The sequence below is a fragment of the Melospiza georgiana genome, chromosome 19, assembly GCF_028018845.1.
Source record: "Melospiza georgiana isolate bMelGeo1 chromosome 19, bMelGeo1.pri, whole genome shotgun sequence".
Lineage (NCBI taxonomy): Eukaryota > Metazoa > Chordata > Aves > Passeriformes > Passerellidae > Melospiza > Melospiza georgiana.
Window position 1 is genome coordinate 6,059,712 of NC_080448.1, and position 13,362 is coordinate 6,073,073.

A 13,362-nucleotide genomic window follows, 5' to 3' on the forward strand; every position below is an offset into this window, starting at 1 on the left:
TGAATGGTACCTTGGCATGGCAAATTAAACATAGCCCAGCTACAGAAAACTGGGGTGAGTTGATAGTGTTAGAACACATGGAATACAGCTAAATTGCCTTTATTGAGTCACTGAATGGTAAAAGCTAACTAAGATGACAAATAATATACCTGAAGCTGTCAGGGAAACCAAAATGTTCTCAAAAATGCCAGTTTCTACAGTGTGTTTTCTGAAGTGTAGGGCCTGTGAGGTTTTTTACAGGTTAGGTTAGGCTGGCAATCAAGTTTATAAAATAGTATAGAAGACTTGGAATGTATCAGCTGCACGATTCTGATAGGTGAAGCTGTTGTGCTTCTTCCTTTAAAGTTACTTCTTACATTAATGAGTTCCTTACTACTAAATTAATTGGAGTCATGTTCACTAAAAGTTTAGATTTGTCTTTCTTTTAATAAATGCTTGTGCCTTTCTCCTTTAAGCAGAGATGAAAGCCTGTAGTTCTCTAGGGGCACATAGGTGGCTGGGGCCAGAGTCTGCAGTGTCTCACTCATTCCTGCTGTAACTTTTCTCTGCTCTCATTCCAGGACCCCCTTGCACGTGTCCATTGTGGTCAGGAATGAGCCTGTGTTCAGCCAACTCCTGCAGTGCAAGCAGTAAGTCTCACATGAATGTTAAATGAATGCACCAAGGTTACCTTGGACAGTGAAGATGTGAAAACTGGTTTTACAACTCCTCTGTGCCTTTTTGCCTTATAACAAGACTAGTAAGAATTTGGGATGCAAAAGTGTAAAGGCTTTGCATAAATGAGATGTTAAAACCATATCAGAAGCCATGTAAGTTTTTGCCCTACTGTAAAGAAGCAGCAAACTGCATCTCTGTGTTTTATAAAGAGGCTGAAATAATTCCAGAGGTGAAGGTTGATTTGTAGTGGAGCTGAAAGGAGTAATAACACTCTTGAAATATCTCAATATATTCTTGAGTTCAACTTGGGTTCTCCTTAGAGATGAATTCTTAGGATGGTGAAGCAGGAGACTTTATTTGACTCAGTTTCATTGCAGCTGAATTTGCAGTTCCTGTACACAGCTTACTCAAGGGAATTTGCCTCTTTGTTACATTTAGTGGGAGCCCAATCTACCAGGGAATCTGCACTTCCCTAGGAGCAATGAGCTTGACTCTAGTAGTCACTGAAAGGTGCTGTGCTTGTTTCAGAGTATTCACAAATTGTCTGAAGTAACTGGAGCTACAGTAGCTTCTTGGCAAGCAGAAGTTGTCAGAGAGGTGTGAGATGAGTTAATATGGCTGTTCAGACACTTGGATTTCAGCTGTGTTGAGGAACCACTTTTTAAGATACAAACTGGGGGACACTAACTCTTATTTTTAGACTAGACTTGGAGCTGAAGGATCATGAAGGCAGCACAGCTCTGTGGCTTGCAGTCCAGTATATCACTGTGTCCTCTGATCAGTCTGTGAACCCTTTTGAGGATGCCCCTGTTGTGAATGGAACCTCCTTTGATGAGAACAGTTTTGCAGCAAGGTTGATCCAGCGAGGCAGCAATACAGATGCTCCAGACACAGTAACAGGTAAACCAGAGGTTTGTATTTCATTGTAGGTGGAAGGCTTGTGTGTTAATTGCTTAATGCTGACTGCACTTGGAGGAGCTGCATGAGGTTTCAGCAGCAATTGCTCCATAATAAATGCTAGGTGGTAGTTGCTTTACCCAGAGGTGGTGCACTGGCAAGCTGAGATGGACTTGCAGGAAGTGACAGAAAATCTGGACTCATTGCCAGGTTCTAATATTTACAATTTCAAGATGTGTAATCACTAAATGGAAGTGCATGTGACAATTGGAAGGGGGCTTCTACCAACCTAATAGCAAGGGTTTTCCTTGTTGACTTCAAAGTGTAGTGGGGAAGGTGTTAGCACACTTCAGTATCAAAGTGTGGTTGGAATAACAGTGTCCATGGTTTTTCTTTAGGAAACTGCTTGCTTCAGAGAGCAGCTGGTGCAGGAAATGAGGCAGCCTCTCTCTTCCTAGCAACGCATGGAGCAAAAGTCAACCACCAAAACAAATGGGTAAAAGCAGAAACTTAGTCTGAAAGTTTCCTTACTTCTCTTCAAAAATAAGATAGCAGAGATCTCTTATAGCTAAACCATAGCTTAAAGCAAGTTGGAGCACTTTGTGAACCTTTGCATGTTTTCAGGTATTTGCTAGTGACCACTTGCATTCTTGTGGTGCTGTTCTTGCAGAATCACCAGCTGTTAACATGCTTTTAGCACTTACTGCAGTGCCTGGTGTAGTAAAATCCTTAGTAAAAGCTAACTCATGTAGTTTGGAGCTCCTAATGAGCTTCAGTGACTAGGGGTGAAACTCTTCACACCAGCTCTTGTAATTTTAATAGTTTAATTTTAAGAGTTTAAAAGCTGCTTCTCCTCATGTCTCAAGCTGTTAACCCAGCACCTTGTTTATTAAAGGGAGAAACCCCACTGCACACAGCCTGCAGGCATGGCCTGGCAAACCTGACAGCAGAGCTCCTGCAGCAAGGAGCCAATCCCAACATCCAGACAGCAGAAGCAGTGCCTGGGCAGAAGGATGCACCTGCTCCTCCATCAGCAGAGAATGTTCATCTGCAAACTCCCCTTCACATGGCTATTGCTTACAACCACCCAGATGTGGTGTCAGTCATCCTAGAACAAAAAGGTGGGTGTCCTGACTTGATGCTGCAGTGAATTGGTGTGTCAGGATGGCATCCAAGGTGTTCTGACAAACTACTAAGAAAGCAGATCTTCCTGTAAGCAGTGTTTAAGTATAGCAATAATAAGACTGGCTAACTAGTCTTAAAACATCTGCTTGTTTAAACAAGGAAATTATTTTGTCTGTTTGTAAATTCCCCACTGTAGATAATGGACTTGAGCAGTTACTCTTGGGTTCTGTTACAGCTGAGATAGCTTCAAAGCATTTGCTTCACGTGGATGCTGGAAGCAATTTTGGATAAAGACATTTTTCTGTGGTGAGACTTCTGCCTCCCTCAACTCCTTACTAAGAGGACTTTATACAGAGCAGTGCTGGTGTTATAGTAGAGTTGAGACTTGAGTACTCAAATACCAGCAGATGAGTTCATTAAATGCTACTAATCAGCTTTCTAGCATTCAGGAGGGAATTTGACAGCTGAAGCAGGGCCAGTTTTGTCTCCTGCCATAAGTGGGATTTAGCAGGAAGTAGGTAAAGTGGGGTAAATATTGCCCATCCCAGGTAAATACTGCCCATCCCAGTAGGTGAACTGGGGTAAATATTGCCCATCCCAGGCTGCACCATATTGTGGAGCCTCCACTCTTCATTCTCAGAGCCTTTTATATACCACTCTATTTGGAATTGCACCTAGAAAGGGACAGGTAGAAGCTCTTAGCTAGAAAATTGATTTTTTTTTCTCTGTATATGTGTTAAGATCAGTCAGTAGTGGCAATATGGTCTGAATCCTAGGCAGTGTCACATCAGGGGAGCTGAAGGTGCTTTGCTCAGATCTTACACACTGACTGCTAAAGGAACAGCTTAGTACAAACTGTGGCATTGCTGCTGCAGCTTTCAGGTTGTGACTGCAGGTCAAGTACAAGCATACCCTAATTCCTTGTGCTTTCTTGTAGCTAATGCTCTTCATGCTACCAACAATTTGCAAATTATTCCTGACTTTAGTCTGAAGGACTCAAGAGACCAGACTGTGCTGGGATTGGCTCTTTGGACAGGTATGTGCCTTCAGGATGTGAAGCTACTACAGGAACAAGATTTTCTTAAAGATAAAACAGCTGCTGTGTGTTCATGTTCTGGCTTGTGCTGCTGGGGAGGAGTTGTCAAGGAGAGCTTTAGATGGTTCTTCATATTTTAAAATTAGTGTTCACATATGACTTAGTGAAAGATTTCTAGTCCTGCAGCTTCTGCCCAGGACTGTGCTTGCACTTTAGTGGAATTCTTCCTCTGTGAACCCACTGGTAGTTTTCATATCAGATGAAAACTATTAATCATATTGTCTGTGCACATTAACTTGATTCTATTAGTCTCAGTGTGTCTGTTTTATAGAACTGAAGGTGAAATACTAATGAGCTTGTTCTGTTCAGGCATGCACACAATAGCAGCCCAGCTGCTGGGATCTGGGGCATCCATCAATGACACCATGTCAGATGGACAGACACTCCTGCACATGGCAATCCAGAGGCAGGACAGTAAGAGTGCCCTCTTCCTGCTGGAACACCAGGCAGATATAAATGTCAGGTAAGCTCCTAACTGACAGAACTCTCACCTGTGTATGTGTCTAGGAGCAGGTGCTGACTGCCTTTGTATAATGGCTTGAGATTTGTTCCAGATCTGATTTACACATAGTTATGTGTTTGGCACTGTTTTGTGGCACTGGTTATGGCTGATAACTTGGTCCTAGGTACAGCTCCATTAGTCAGTACCTCCTCTTGAGGCTGCAGAAGGAGGTGCCACTTAATTCAGGGTAAAACAGCTTCCTCTGTGGCAGACTGAAGTCCTAGAGACAGCCCTAGAGGCACTGAGCTTCTATTGTCTCATCCATTTGCCAGCTTGTTAGAGCTGCATGTTTGCTACCATCTAAAATAATTAGATACTGATCCAGCAACAGGAGTCTGATAATCTTTCCTCCTCATTGTCTCCTAGACAACTTACATTAGACTTAACAGAACATTTGTCTGCTTGCATGACTGACAGGCTGTCTGTTAAATTTGGCAAGCTGTACTGTAATGAATGTCATGGGTACAAACTGCCTAAAGCTGCTGTTCTGACTTCAACTTTTTAACAGTTGGTATTTGACTGTTGCTCGAAGTGTTCCACGTTGGAGACAAAGCTGTTTGCTTCTGTGGCAGCAGGCTGGCTCAGAAAGAACTCTGTTCAAATAATGGCTGCACTGAAGGAATTGAATGTCTCTGAGCTAAGAACACTGACTTGTTTTTCCAACTGTAGAAATCAATCACTTGCTAAAAGTGAAGGGGAGAGAAAGGTAGACTAGAGAGCTGTGATGAAATACGTGGTGTGTTTGTGATGCAAAAATACATACAACAGGAGTTAATTCTTGGCTATGCCAATTAAGTGCTGTTGCTGAACTTTATAATGCATCTGTAACACTTGGAAGTGTCCCTGCTGCAGGACCCAGGATGGACAGACAGCCCTGCAGCTGGCCATCCAAAACCAGCTCCCACTGGTGGTGGATGCCATTTGTACCAGGGGAGCAGACATGTCTGTGCCTGATGAGAAAGGAAATCCTCCCTTGTGGCTTGCCTTGGAAAACAACCTGGAAGACATTGCATCAACTCTGGTAAGAGTCAGGTGGCTTTAGTCTCACTTTTGTTCATGTTCCTAGCAGCAAAAGGCTTCATCAGCAAAAGCAAACTCAATGCATGAAAATAACAGACTAGTCCAATATTACTAATTTCTGGAGGTCTTTTCTTCACCAGAAATTCCTCTTTACTGCAGGAATCTTATAAATACCATGTGCATGACCAAATATCTGGCAGCCACTTTAATAAAAAAAAATATATATATCCTGCTGTCTGGATTCCTGATCTGGATGGAGTAAGGATCTGCTTAGATCAATCTGTAGCATACACAACTTGTGTAATTATCAGCTTTCTGAATAAAACTAAATAGTCATTTTATGCTTTAATGTATGTGCTTTTTATTGCATCTTAACATTGAACCAAGAAGGTCTTTAAATGCTCATATTTTCTTTAAAGACTGTTTACTTTCTGGCGTGGGTGATACAACAGATTTCCTAGGATACACAGGTAGACCTCCTTGTGTCTTTTTCATAAGGGGGTTACTTGGAAGCTTTGTCCAATTGTCTGCTAGAGACAACTGGTTAAAAATGTGACCTGAGAAATGTTTTGTAGCTGTTCTTGACTGTGCTGGTCAACACTTTTCTATGGAGTCAACACTCTTAACTGCTCATCTTTAAACCTTGTCAATAGTTTGTCAAGTGGAGTAGAACAAGTCTTAAGTGCCTCATTGCTCAAGTACATAGTTCTCTAGTTGAAGAATACAAATATTAGCAATACAGTTCCTGGAAAAAACCTCTCTCTGTTTAGCTGAATGTCTGAGCAAGCAGGGAACTGGGCCAGACCTTCAAAAGCAATGTCTGCTGTTGCTGCTTGATTTACTGTAGGTGCCTGTCATTGCTGAAAATGAGGTAACTAGTCCAACCTGCTTTAGATCTGTCTATCAAAGTGTATGGACAAATATTTGAATTGTTAGTAAATACCACCTAATTAAGGATTACACAGTAAACTGATAAAGTATTGATCTGGAAGACTTTAAAATCGCTTCCTGAAATTCAGTGACTGTCACAGGAATAGACAAGACAAGTCAAGTTTTGCCTCTAGGGGATAATGTTCCAGAAGCATTAGTCAGGGACTATAGTAGGAACCTGTTAAAAAAACCCTTCATTGTGTCATTGGGCTTCTCTTTCCAGGTCAGGCATGGCTGTGATGCCACGTGTTGGGGGTCAGGGCCCAGTGGCTGCTCACAAACCCTTCTGCACAGAGCCATTGATGAGAACAGTGAGCAGATTGCTTGTTTCCTGATCCGCAGGTCAGAGCCCTTCCCAAACACAAAGCTCTAACATGCATGTGGGGTGTTCCTGGCATAAATTAATTGAATGCTCTCTTAAATCAGTAACAACTGTGCTTCCTTAGGCTTTTGCTGGGTGGGTGATGCTCAGGGAATTCTGACCAATCCAAAGGACACATTCTGTTATCTGTAATAGCATCATTTTCTTGATGCCAAGAGTCAAACCAAAACCAGGAACTTGGGATTTTGTAGAATGTGTCAGCAGTTGCTGTGTCAGCTCTTGGAATCTTTTCTGTGACCTCTATTGAAGCAGTTTAAATCTGGATTAAACATAATGAATTGACTGCACTGTGTTTGTTGTAGTGGGTGTGATGTGAATAGTCCCAGAAAGCCAGGCCCAAATGGGGAAGGAGAAGAGGAAGCCCATGATGGACAGACACCCCTGCACTTGGCAGCCTGCTGGGGACTGGAGGAGGTGATCCAGTGCCTTCTGGAGTTTGGTGCCAATGTCAATGCTCAGGTATGTGGACAAATCATGCACAATTTTTAAAAGTAAATTCTTTTCCCCCAATGTACTGAAAACAAACTTTTCTCTCACCTGTCTATTTTGCATGATAGAGAAAAGAGAATCTTGCTCTTAGAGCTGAGCCATGGCAATGACTGGATGCAGCTCTGCTTTCTCTCCTCTCTCCTGTCCCTTTTTACCACACCTGGTGCTTGTCTGCCCATGTGGTGGTTAATTCAGGAATTTCCTTCCTGTGCTGAAGGAAAATGATACAGAAAACTTACTGCAATGTTGGTTTTCTCGTGGAACAGGGGGATACAGTGTGTCCTGTCCCTAGTGGAAGTTAAAGGCAGGAGCACAGCTGTAATTAATAATTAAACCAGCTACAGTGTAAAACCCCAGAATACTCTGCTTTGTTAGTATGTTTGGGAAATGTCTTCTGTTATTGAGTAAACTGAGGTGATGTAAGTATGAGTTACACTTCATTTTTGATTACACAGTAATCCTTAAACAGAAGCTTTATAAATAACAACAAAAGAAATGAATGGATAACATTTTTAGGTCCCGATGCTGTTGAAAGTGACATTAAAATGAATTACAGAACACAGTCACAAAGCAGCCTTGGCTGTAAACTGCTGCTTGATGCAGACAAATGTTTAAACACCTCAGCTGACTTTGTTTTTAAATTTGCATGCTAATCTCTGCCCCCAAAATGACTGACTAAATGGGAGATGTTATGGTGAGCTATTTAAAAGGCTCTGTAGCACAGAATTGAGGTCAGCCTGTTGGGAGAAACGAATCTCAATTTGCTTTTCTTACACTGTGTGTTTGAGCCTGCCCTGCAGCTGTTTGGTGGCCATGCTGAAGGAAGCTGGGTAGGTGACAGGACTAAACTACAAAGTTTCCTTGACCCTTCAGAGCTAGGGAAGGATTTCTGCACTACTGAGTCTATATTTAACAAACTTTCTGGTTTCCTTCTAGGATGCAGAAGGAAGAACTCCAATCCATGTTGCCATTAGCAACCAACACAATGTTATCATTCAGCTGATGATTTCACATCCAGATATTAAGCTGAATGTACGTGACAGGCAAGGAATGACTCCCTTTGCTTGTGCCATGACATACAAAAACAATAAAGCAGCTGAAGCAATTTTGAAGAGGGAACCAGGAGCTGCAGAACAGGTAAGCTGGGAGAGTTCAAACCATGCTGGTTTTGTTACTGCACTAGTTTGTGGTAACAGCTGTTTCACAAGCCAGTTCTGTTTTATCCTTTTGTGGCTTTACATGCAATACATTTGCCAGATGCCAGTTCTCTTAAGCAGGATTTATTAGGAAACTGTAGGTGTTTATGTGATATGTGTAAGAACATTAAGGGTTAGTGTCTTGTCAATTCTTCTTATCCTGTCAATACTAAAATGGGAAACAGGCATATGTGTGTAGAAGGAGAAAATTCTAACTCCACTCTTGTCTTGTGCTGGACTAGTACAGAAATAATCTGTTACCCAGCTCTCCTAAAGCTATCCACAACAGAAAACCTGACCTAAAATAACTGAATAATAGATGCTATGCTGCCCTGCTGAACTATAAAACCTCCAACTGTATCTTCAGGCTTCTGGTGTGACACCTCAGGCAGCTGTTCAGGAGATTCTTCCTATCCTGTGTAAGTTTAATTGCCAGTAAAATATTTGAGTGCTTAGTGAGGTCTTGTATTATGTCTAAAACATGGTAACAAGTACAGCCAGTTTAAATATGCTTTAACATCAGCTGCAAGGCAAAGTTGAACAACATGTACTTGGTATTAGGCCAGAAAAATAAATTCTCAGGTTGCCCAGAGCAGCTGTGGCTGCCCCATCCCTGGAAGTGTCCAAGGCCAGGTTGGACAGGGCTTGGAGCACCCTGGGATAGTGGAAGGTGTCCCTGTCCATGGCAGGGGGTGGCCTGGATCATCTTGGGAGGTCCCTTCCCACCCAAACCCCCAAACCTATGTTTTTTTGAATACATTTTACATCATTGTGGCAGGATCCCATGTTGCTTCCTTCTCCTGGATGAATTGCCAGATAGACTCAAGCTTGTTTCACTTAACTGAGTTTATCATTAACTGTTGCTCTGTACTTCACCACAACAGCTGTTTACTTCTTGTCTGTCTAAAAATACTGTCCAGTGTGTGGTCAAGAAAGGACAAGGTTGTAAAATAGTGTGAGGCAGACTGGACTGAGCAGTTGCAGCAGATAGTTTCTCAGTTCAGTTGTTCAGTAGTCACATCTATCAGATAAGTGTCAACCAGTGAAAGGAACAGGATTCTACAGTTCAAGCAGAGGGAGCAAGTGTCTCTTAGTGCAAACATGTCCTGCTCCATAAAACCCCTTGTTCTGCAGGAACAACAAACTAATTCCAGTGCCCTCTCTGCCTCAGGTGGATAACAAGGGTCGGAATTTCCTGCACGTGGCCGTGCAGAACTCGGACATCGAGAGCGTGCTGTTCCTGATCAGCGTGCAGGCCAACGTCAACTCGCGCGTGCAGGACGCCTCCAAGCTGACCCCGCTGCACCTGGCAGTGCAGGCTGGCTCTGAGATCATCGTGAGGAACCTGGTGTGTGCTGGGGCTCAGCCTGGCCCTGCTCAAAGTGTGCCCTCTGCCCCCTGCACAGTGCCTGCAGGCTGGTCCCTCACAGCACTGACACCCCTTGTGCTGCAACAAAGCCCCCTGAGCTTGGGCTGTTGGCTGAGCTGCCACAGCAGCCTTCACAGGAGGGTGCTGGGTGTGCAGCAATCACTAGGCTTGGTTCTCTGTTAAGGAATCTTCCCTAGGTTTGCTTCTTTGTAAAGAATCTTCCCTAGGTTTGCTTCTTCTTAAAGAGTCTTCCCTTGCCCTTTCTGCACATTTGAACACAAACACACTTGTAGCAGCTCAGTAATTGTACCATTTTATACACCGGAGGCCTGGAAGTATCTCTGTGCAGTAGAGTCCTGTGTGCTTGATTCACAGATAATAAACTGTTGGCTAAAATAGCCTGAAACCATCTTTGAACATATTCCTTCTTGCCTCCTGACAGCTGCTTGCAGAACAGAAAACCCCCTTAGCTTGGACTGTTGGCTGAGCTGCCACAGGAGCCTTCACATGAGGATGTTGGGTTTGCAGCAATCACTGGATTTGGCTCTTTGTAAAGAACCTTCCCTAGGTTTGGTTCTTTGTAAAGAATCTTCCTTAGGTTTGATTCTTCATAAAGAACCTTCCCTGGGTTTGGCTCTTTGTAAAAAATCTTTCCTTGCCCTTTCTGCACTTTGATCACAAACACAAGTTGTAGCAGCTCAGTAATTGTACCATTTTATGCACTCTGGAGGCCTAGAAGTATCTCTGTACAGTAAAGTCTTGTATGCTCATTCACAGAAATAAGCTGTTGGCTAAAATAGCCCTGAAACCATCTTTGAACATTTTCCTTCTTTCCTCCTGCCAGCTGCTTGCAGGTGCCCAGGTGAATGAACTGACCAAGCACCGTCAGACTGCTCTTCACTTAGCAGCCCAGCAAGACCTGCCCACCATTTGTTCAGTCCTTCTGGAGAATGGAGTGGACTTTGCAGCTGTAGATGAAAATGGAAATAATGGTAAACTTTACACAAGTAAATGCAGAACACTTCACTAGGTCTGTTAATGATGTGTCCTAGAGGTGGAGAGCTCACTGTGAATGGCCTTGCACTGCAAAGGTGAAAGAATGAAAGTCCAGGAAATCAAAGCAGATGGAAGGAGCTGTTTGAGAAGGAGGGTTGGGAAAGTGGAAGGAGATTGTTCTGTTTAGTTATTAGGCTGTAATTATTGTTGGTACTCAGAGTCTTGAACCTTCTTTTTCTCTTTTTCTTTTTTTAACTGTTCAGCTCTGCATCTGGCAGTGATGCATGGCCGGCTCAACAACATCCGGGTCCTCCTCACAGAGTGCAATGTAGATGCAGAAGCCTTTAATATCAGGTAATTATTTATATTCTAATAATATCAGGTAATTAAAGCCTTTAATTTTAATTTCAGGTAATTATTTATATTTTAATAATATCAGGTAACAGGCTAAAAGAACCATTTTGTGTTTTAAAATACATGCTGCTTAAAAATATATTTTTGGCTTGTATTATATTATTTATACACAAATTTGGAAGTGTGCAGATGATGCTGTGTCTAAATTCTGTGCCAATTATATCTATACCCCAAGGAAGGAAAGTTAAGTAGGCAGTTGAGTGTGATGTACTGAATTACTGAGATGTAGCATTGTTCAAGTCTGAACCAAACTTGAAAGCAAGGAGAGTTGGATGAGTAACTGCAGTAGCAAGCAGACTTTGATCAGGGTAACAATCTCTTTTCCCCAGAGGCCAGTCACCAATGCATATTTTGGGACAATATGGGAAAGATAATGCAGCAGCCATCTGTGACCTCTTCTTGGAGTGTATGCCAGAATACCCTCTAGACAAACCTGATGCTGAAGGAAACACAGGTAGGTGAGACTCAACAACTACTAAACTTGAAAGTAATCAAGTTGTATTCATGGTATGTCACTTTTAAAGCTGGAATAATTGCCAGTAGTATGTTAAATACAGTAGGAGGCACACAATACATGGAAACTTAAAAACTAAAGATCCTGTCTGGACTGGATGTAACACAATCTACCACTCTGTTAGCTGGCTTTTATTTTTCAGTGCTCCTCTTGGCTTACATGAACTGTCTGGCTTTTATTTTTCAGTGCTCCTCTTGGCTTACATGAAGGGAAATGCCAACTTGTGTCGTGCAATAGTGAGAGCTGGGGCTCGCCTGGGAGTTAACAATAACCAAGGAGTCAATATCTTCAACTATCAAGTGGCTACAAAGCAGCTTCTCTTTAGATTGCTGGGTAAGTACCACTTGCTGTGGTGGGAAAGTATTTCTGGCTTTTGCTTCCAGGATACTTCAGAGGAAAAAACTCTGGGCTTCTGACTTAGATGACAGTAATTCCAGAGAGGCAGAACTTGTGAATTTTGTACTACTAACAGTGCAGAGTAGAAATACTAGTTCTTCTGGTGATTAGCTGAAAAGTTGTACAATGCAGACTGTTAGATGCTACTTTTTTTGGAAGGATAGACATGGAAATCTTGGCTGGTTGTGTAGTCCAATGTAGCTTAAAACACAGACACTGCTTTTTAACTGGTGCTGTGCAGTTGCTGTGGACAATGTGATGGAAAGCAACTACAGATTATCTACAAAGGAGACTCCAGCTCCTGCAAGAGTAGTGAATCCATTACACTGAATGCAGCCTAGAACTGGAAAAGCCTTCAGGTTTAGTGTACTCAGAACATGTCTGAGCCCATTTTGCCTTCACATTTTTACCTCTTAACAGATATGCTGACAAAAGAACCTCCCTGGTGTGATGGCTCCAACTGCTACGAATGTGCTGCCAAATTTGGAGTCACGACAAGAAAGCATCACTGGTAATATGAGCCCCCTTGCTGTGCTTACAAGGAAATGGATTCCTCCCCAAATGTAGCTGGGCTTGCTCCTAATAGCTTAGGTGTTAATATAGGTGTACAACCACTAATCCAGCTGAAATATTCCATCCTGTCTTAGATCAGAAATTTGTAGTCTGACTGAAATAATATTTTAAACAGCGTGTGCATTTAATATTTTGATTAGTTATTTTGATTAGTTATAAATGAGAAATCATGTCCAAGTTCCAGTAGTGAAACAGGATTTAAATACCCAGTTGTCAGAGAAAGAGTGTGAGGCACTTCACTCCACAGAAGAGCAACAATACATTTTATTAAGAGAGTGAGTTAATAGAAGTTCAGTGGTAAATGTGGCAGTGGTTTATCAGGAGTTGATTATTTCCTGCATAGAGGTTGGGGTTGGGGAGAGCCTCCTGTGGGGGCAGGAGGTTCAGAGAGAGCAGCCACTGGGGCTGTGGCTGACACAGGAGAGACAGGAGGGAGCACAGCACCACCACCACAGTGGTAGGATGACCTGCTCCAAAAGAGGTGGCAGATTTGGGCAGGTGTTGGCAGCTTGGGTTTGGGATCCTATTTGCAGTGTGGAAATGGCTGAAGATGAACATGAACTGCTCTTGTGTAGATAGGAGTTGCCTTTTTAAAATAGTGTGAACTTGTACAAAGCATGCTGGGTTGGAAGGGTGCTAAGCTAAGATTTTTCTTAGCTCAGAGAAGCTACACATGCCTCAGTTGAAGCAGTACCATGTGACTCACTAGTACAGAACCAGCACATGCTGTTGGCATTAGTCAGTTATTCCAAAATATCAGAAAGATACAAGACAAATATCAGAAGATACAAGATAATCATAGCTTT

General features: G+C 42.5%; 1 protein-coding gene across 2 annotated transcripts in view; it reads left to right on the forward strand.

Moving 5' to 3' along the window:
- Positions 1–13,362, forward strand: part of ANKFY1 (ankyrin repeat and FYVE domain containing 1) — a 33,499-nt gene that overhangs the window by 15,497 nt on the left and 4,640 nt on the right. For both annotated transcript variants that reach the window (XM_058037343.1, XM_058037344.1), the window contains exons 9-24: positions 561–629; positions 1,358–1,557; positions 1,953–2,050; positions 2,450–2,675; positions 3,617–3,715; positions 4,085–4,238; positions 5,130–5,298; positions 6,451–6,569; positions 6,912–7,068; positions 8,035–8,235; positions 9,466–9,642; positions 10,508–10,655; positions 10,923–11,013; positions 11,403–11,527; positions 11,774–11,920; positions 12,404–12,494. In XM_058037343.1, coding sequence (XP_057893326.1) covers positions 561–629; positions 1,358–1,557; positions 1,953–2,050; positions 2,450–2,675; positions 3,617–3,715; positions 4,085–4,238; positions 5,130–5,298; positions 6,451–6,569; positions 6,912–7,068; positions 8,035–8,235; positions 9,466–9,642; positions 10,508–10,655; positions 10,923–11,013; positions 11,403–11,527; positions 11,774–11,920; positions 12,404–12,494 — 2,271 coding nt within the window. The remainder of the gene's footprint in view (positions 1–560; positions 630–1,357; positions 1,558–1,952; positions 2,051–2,449; positions 2,676–3,616; positions 3,716–4,084; positions 4,239–5,129; positions 5,299–6,450; positions 6,570–6,911; positions 7,069–8,034; positions 8,236–9,465; positions 9,643–10,507; positions 10,656–10,922; positions 11,014–11,402; positions 11,528–11,773; positions 11,921–12,403; positions 12,495–13,362) is intronic.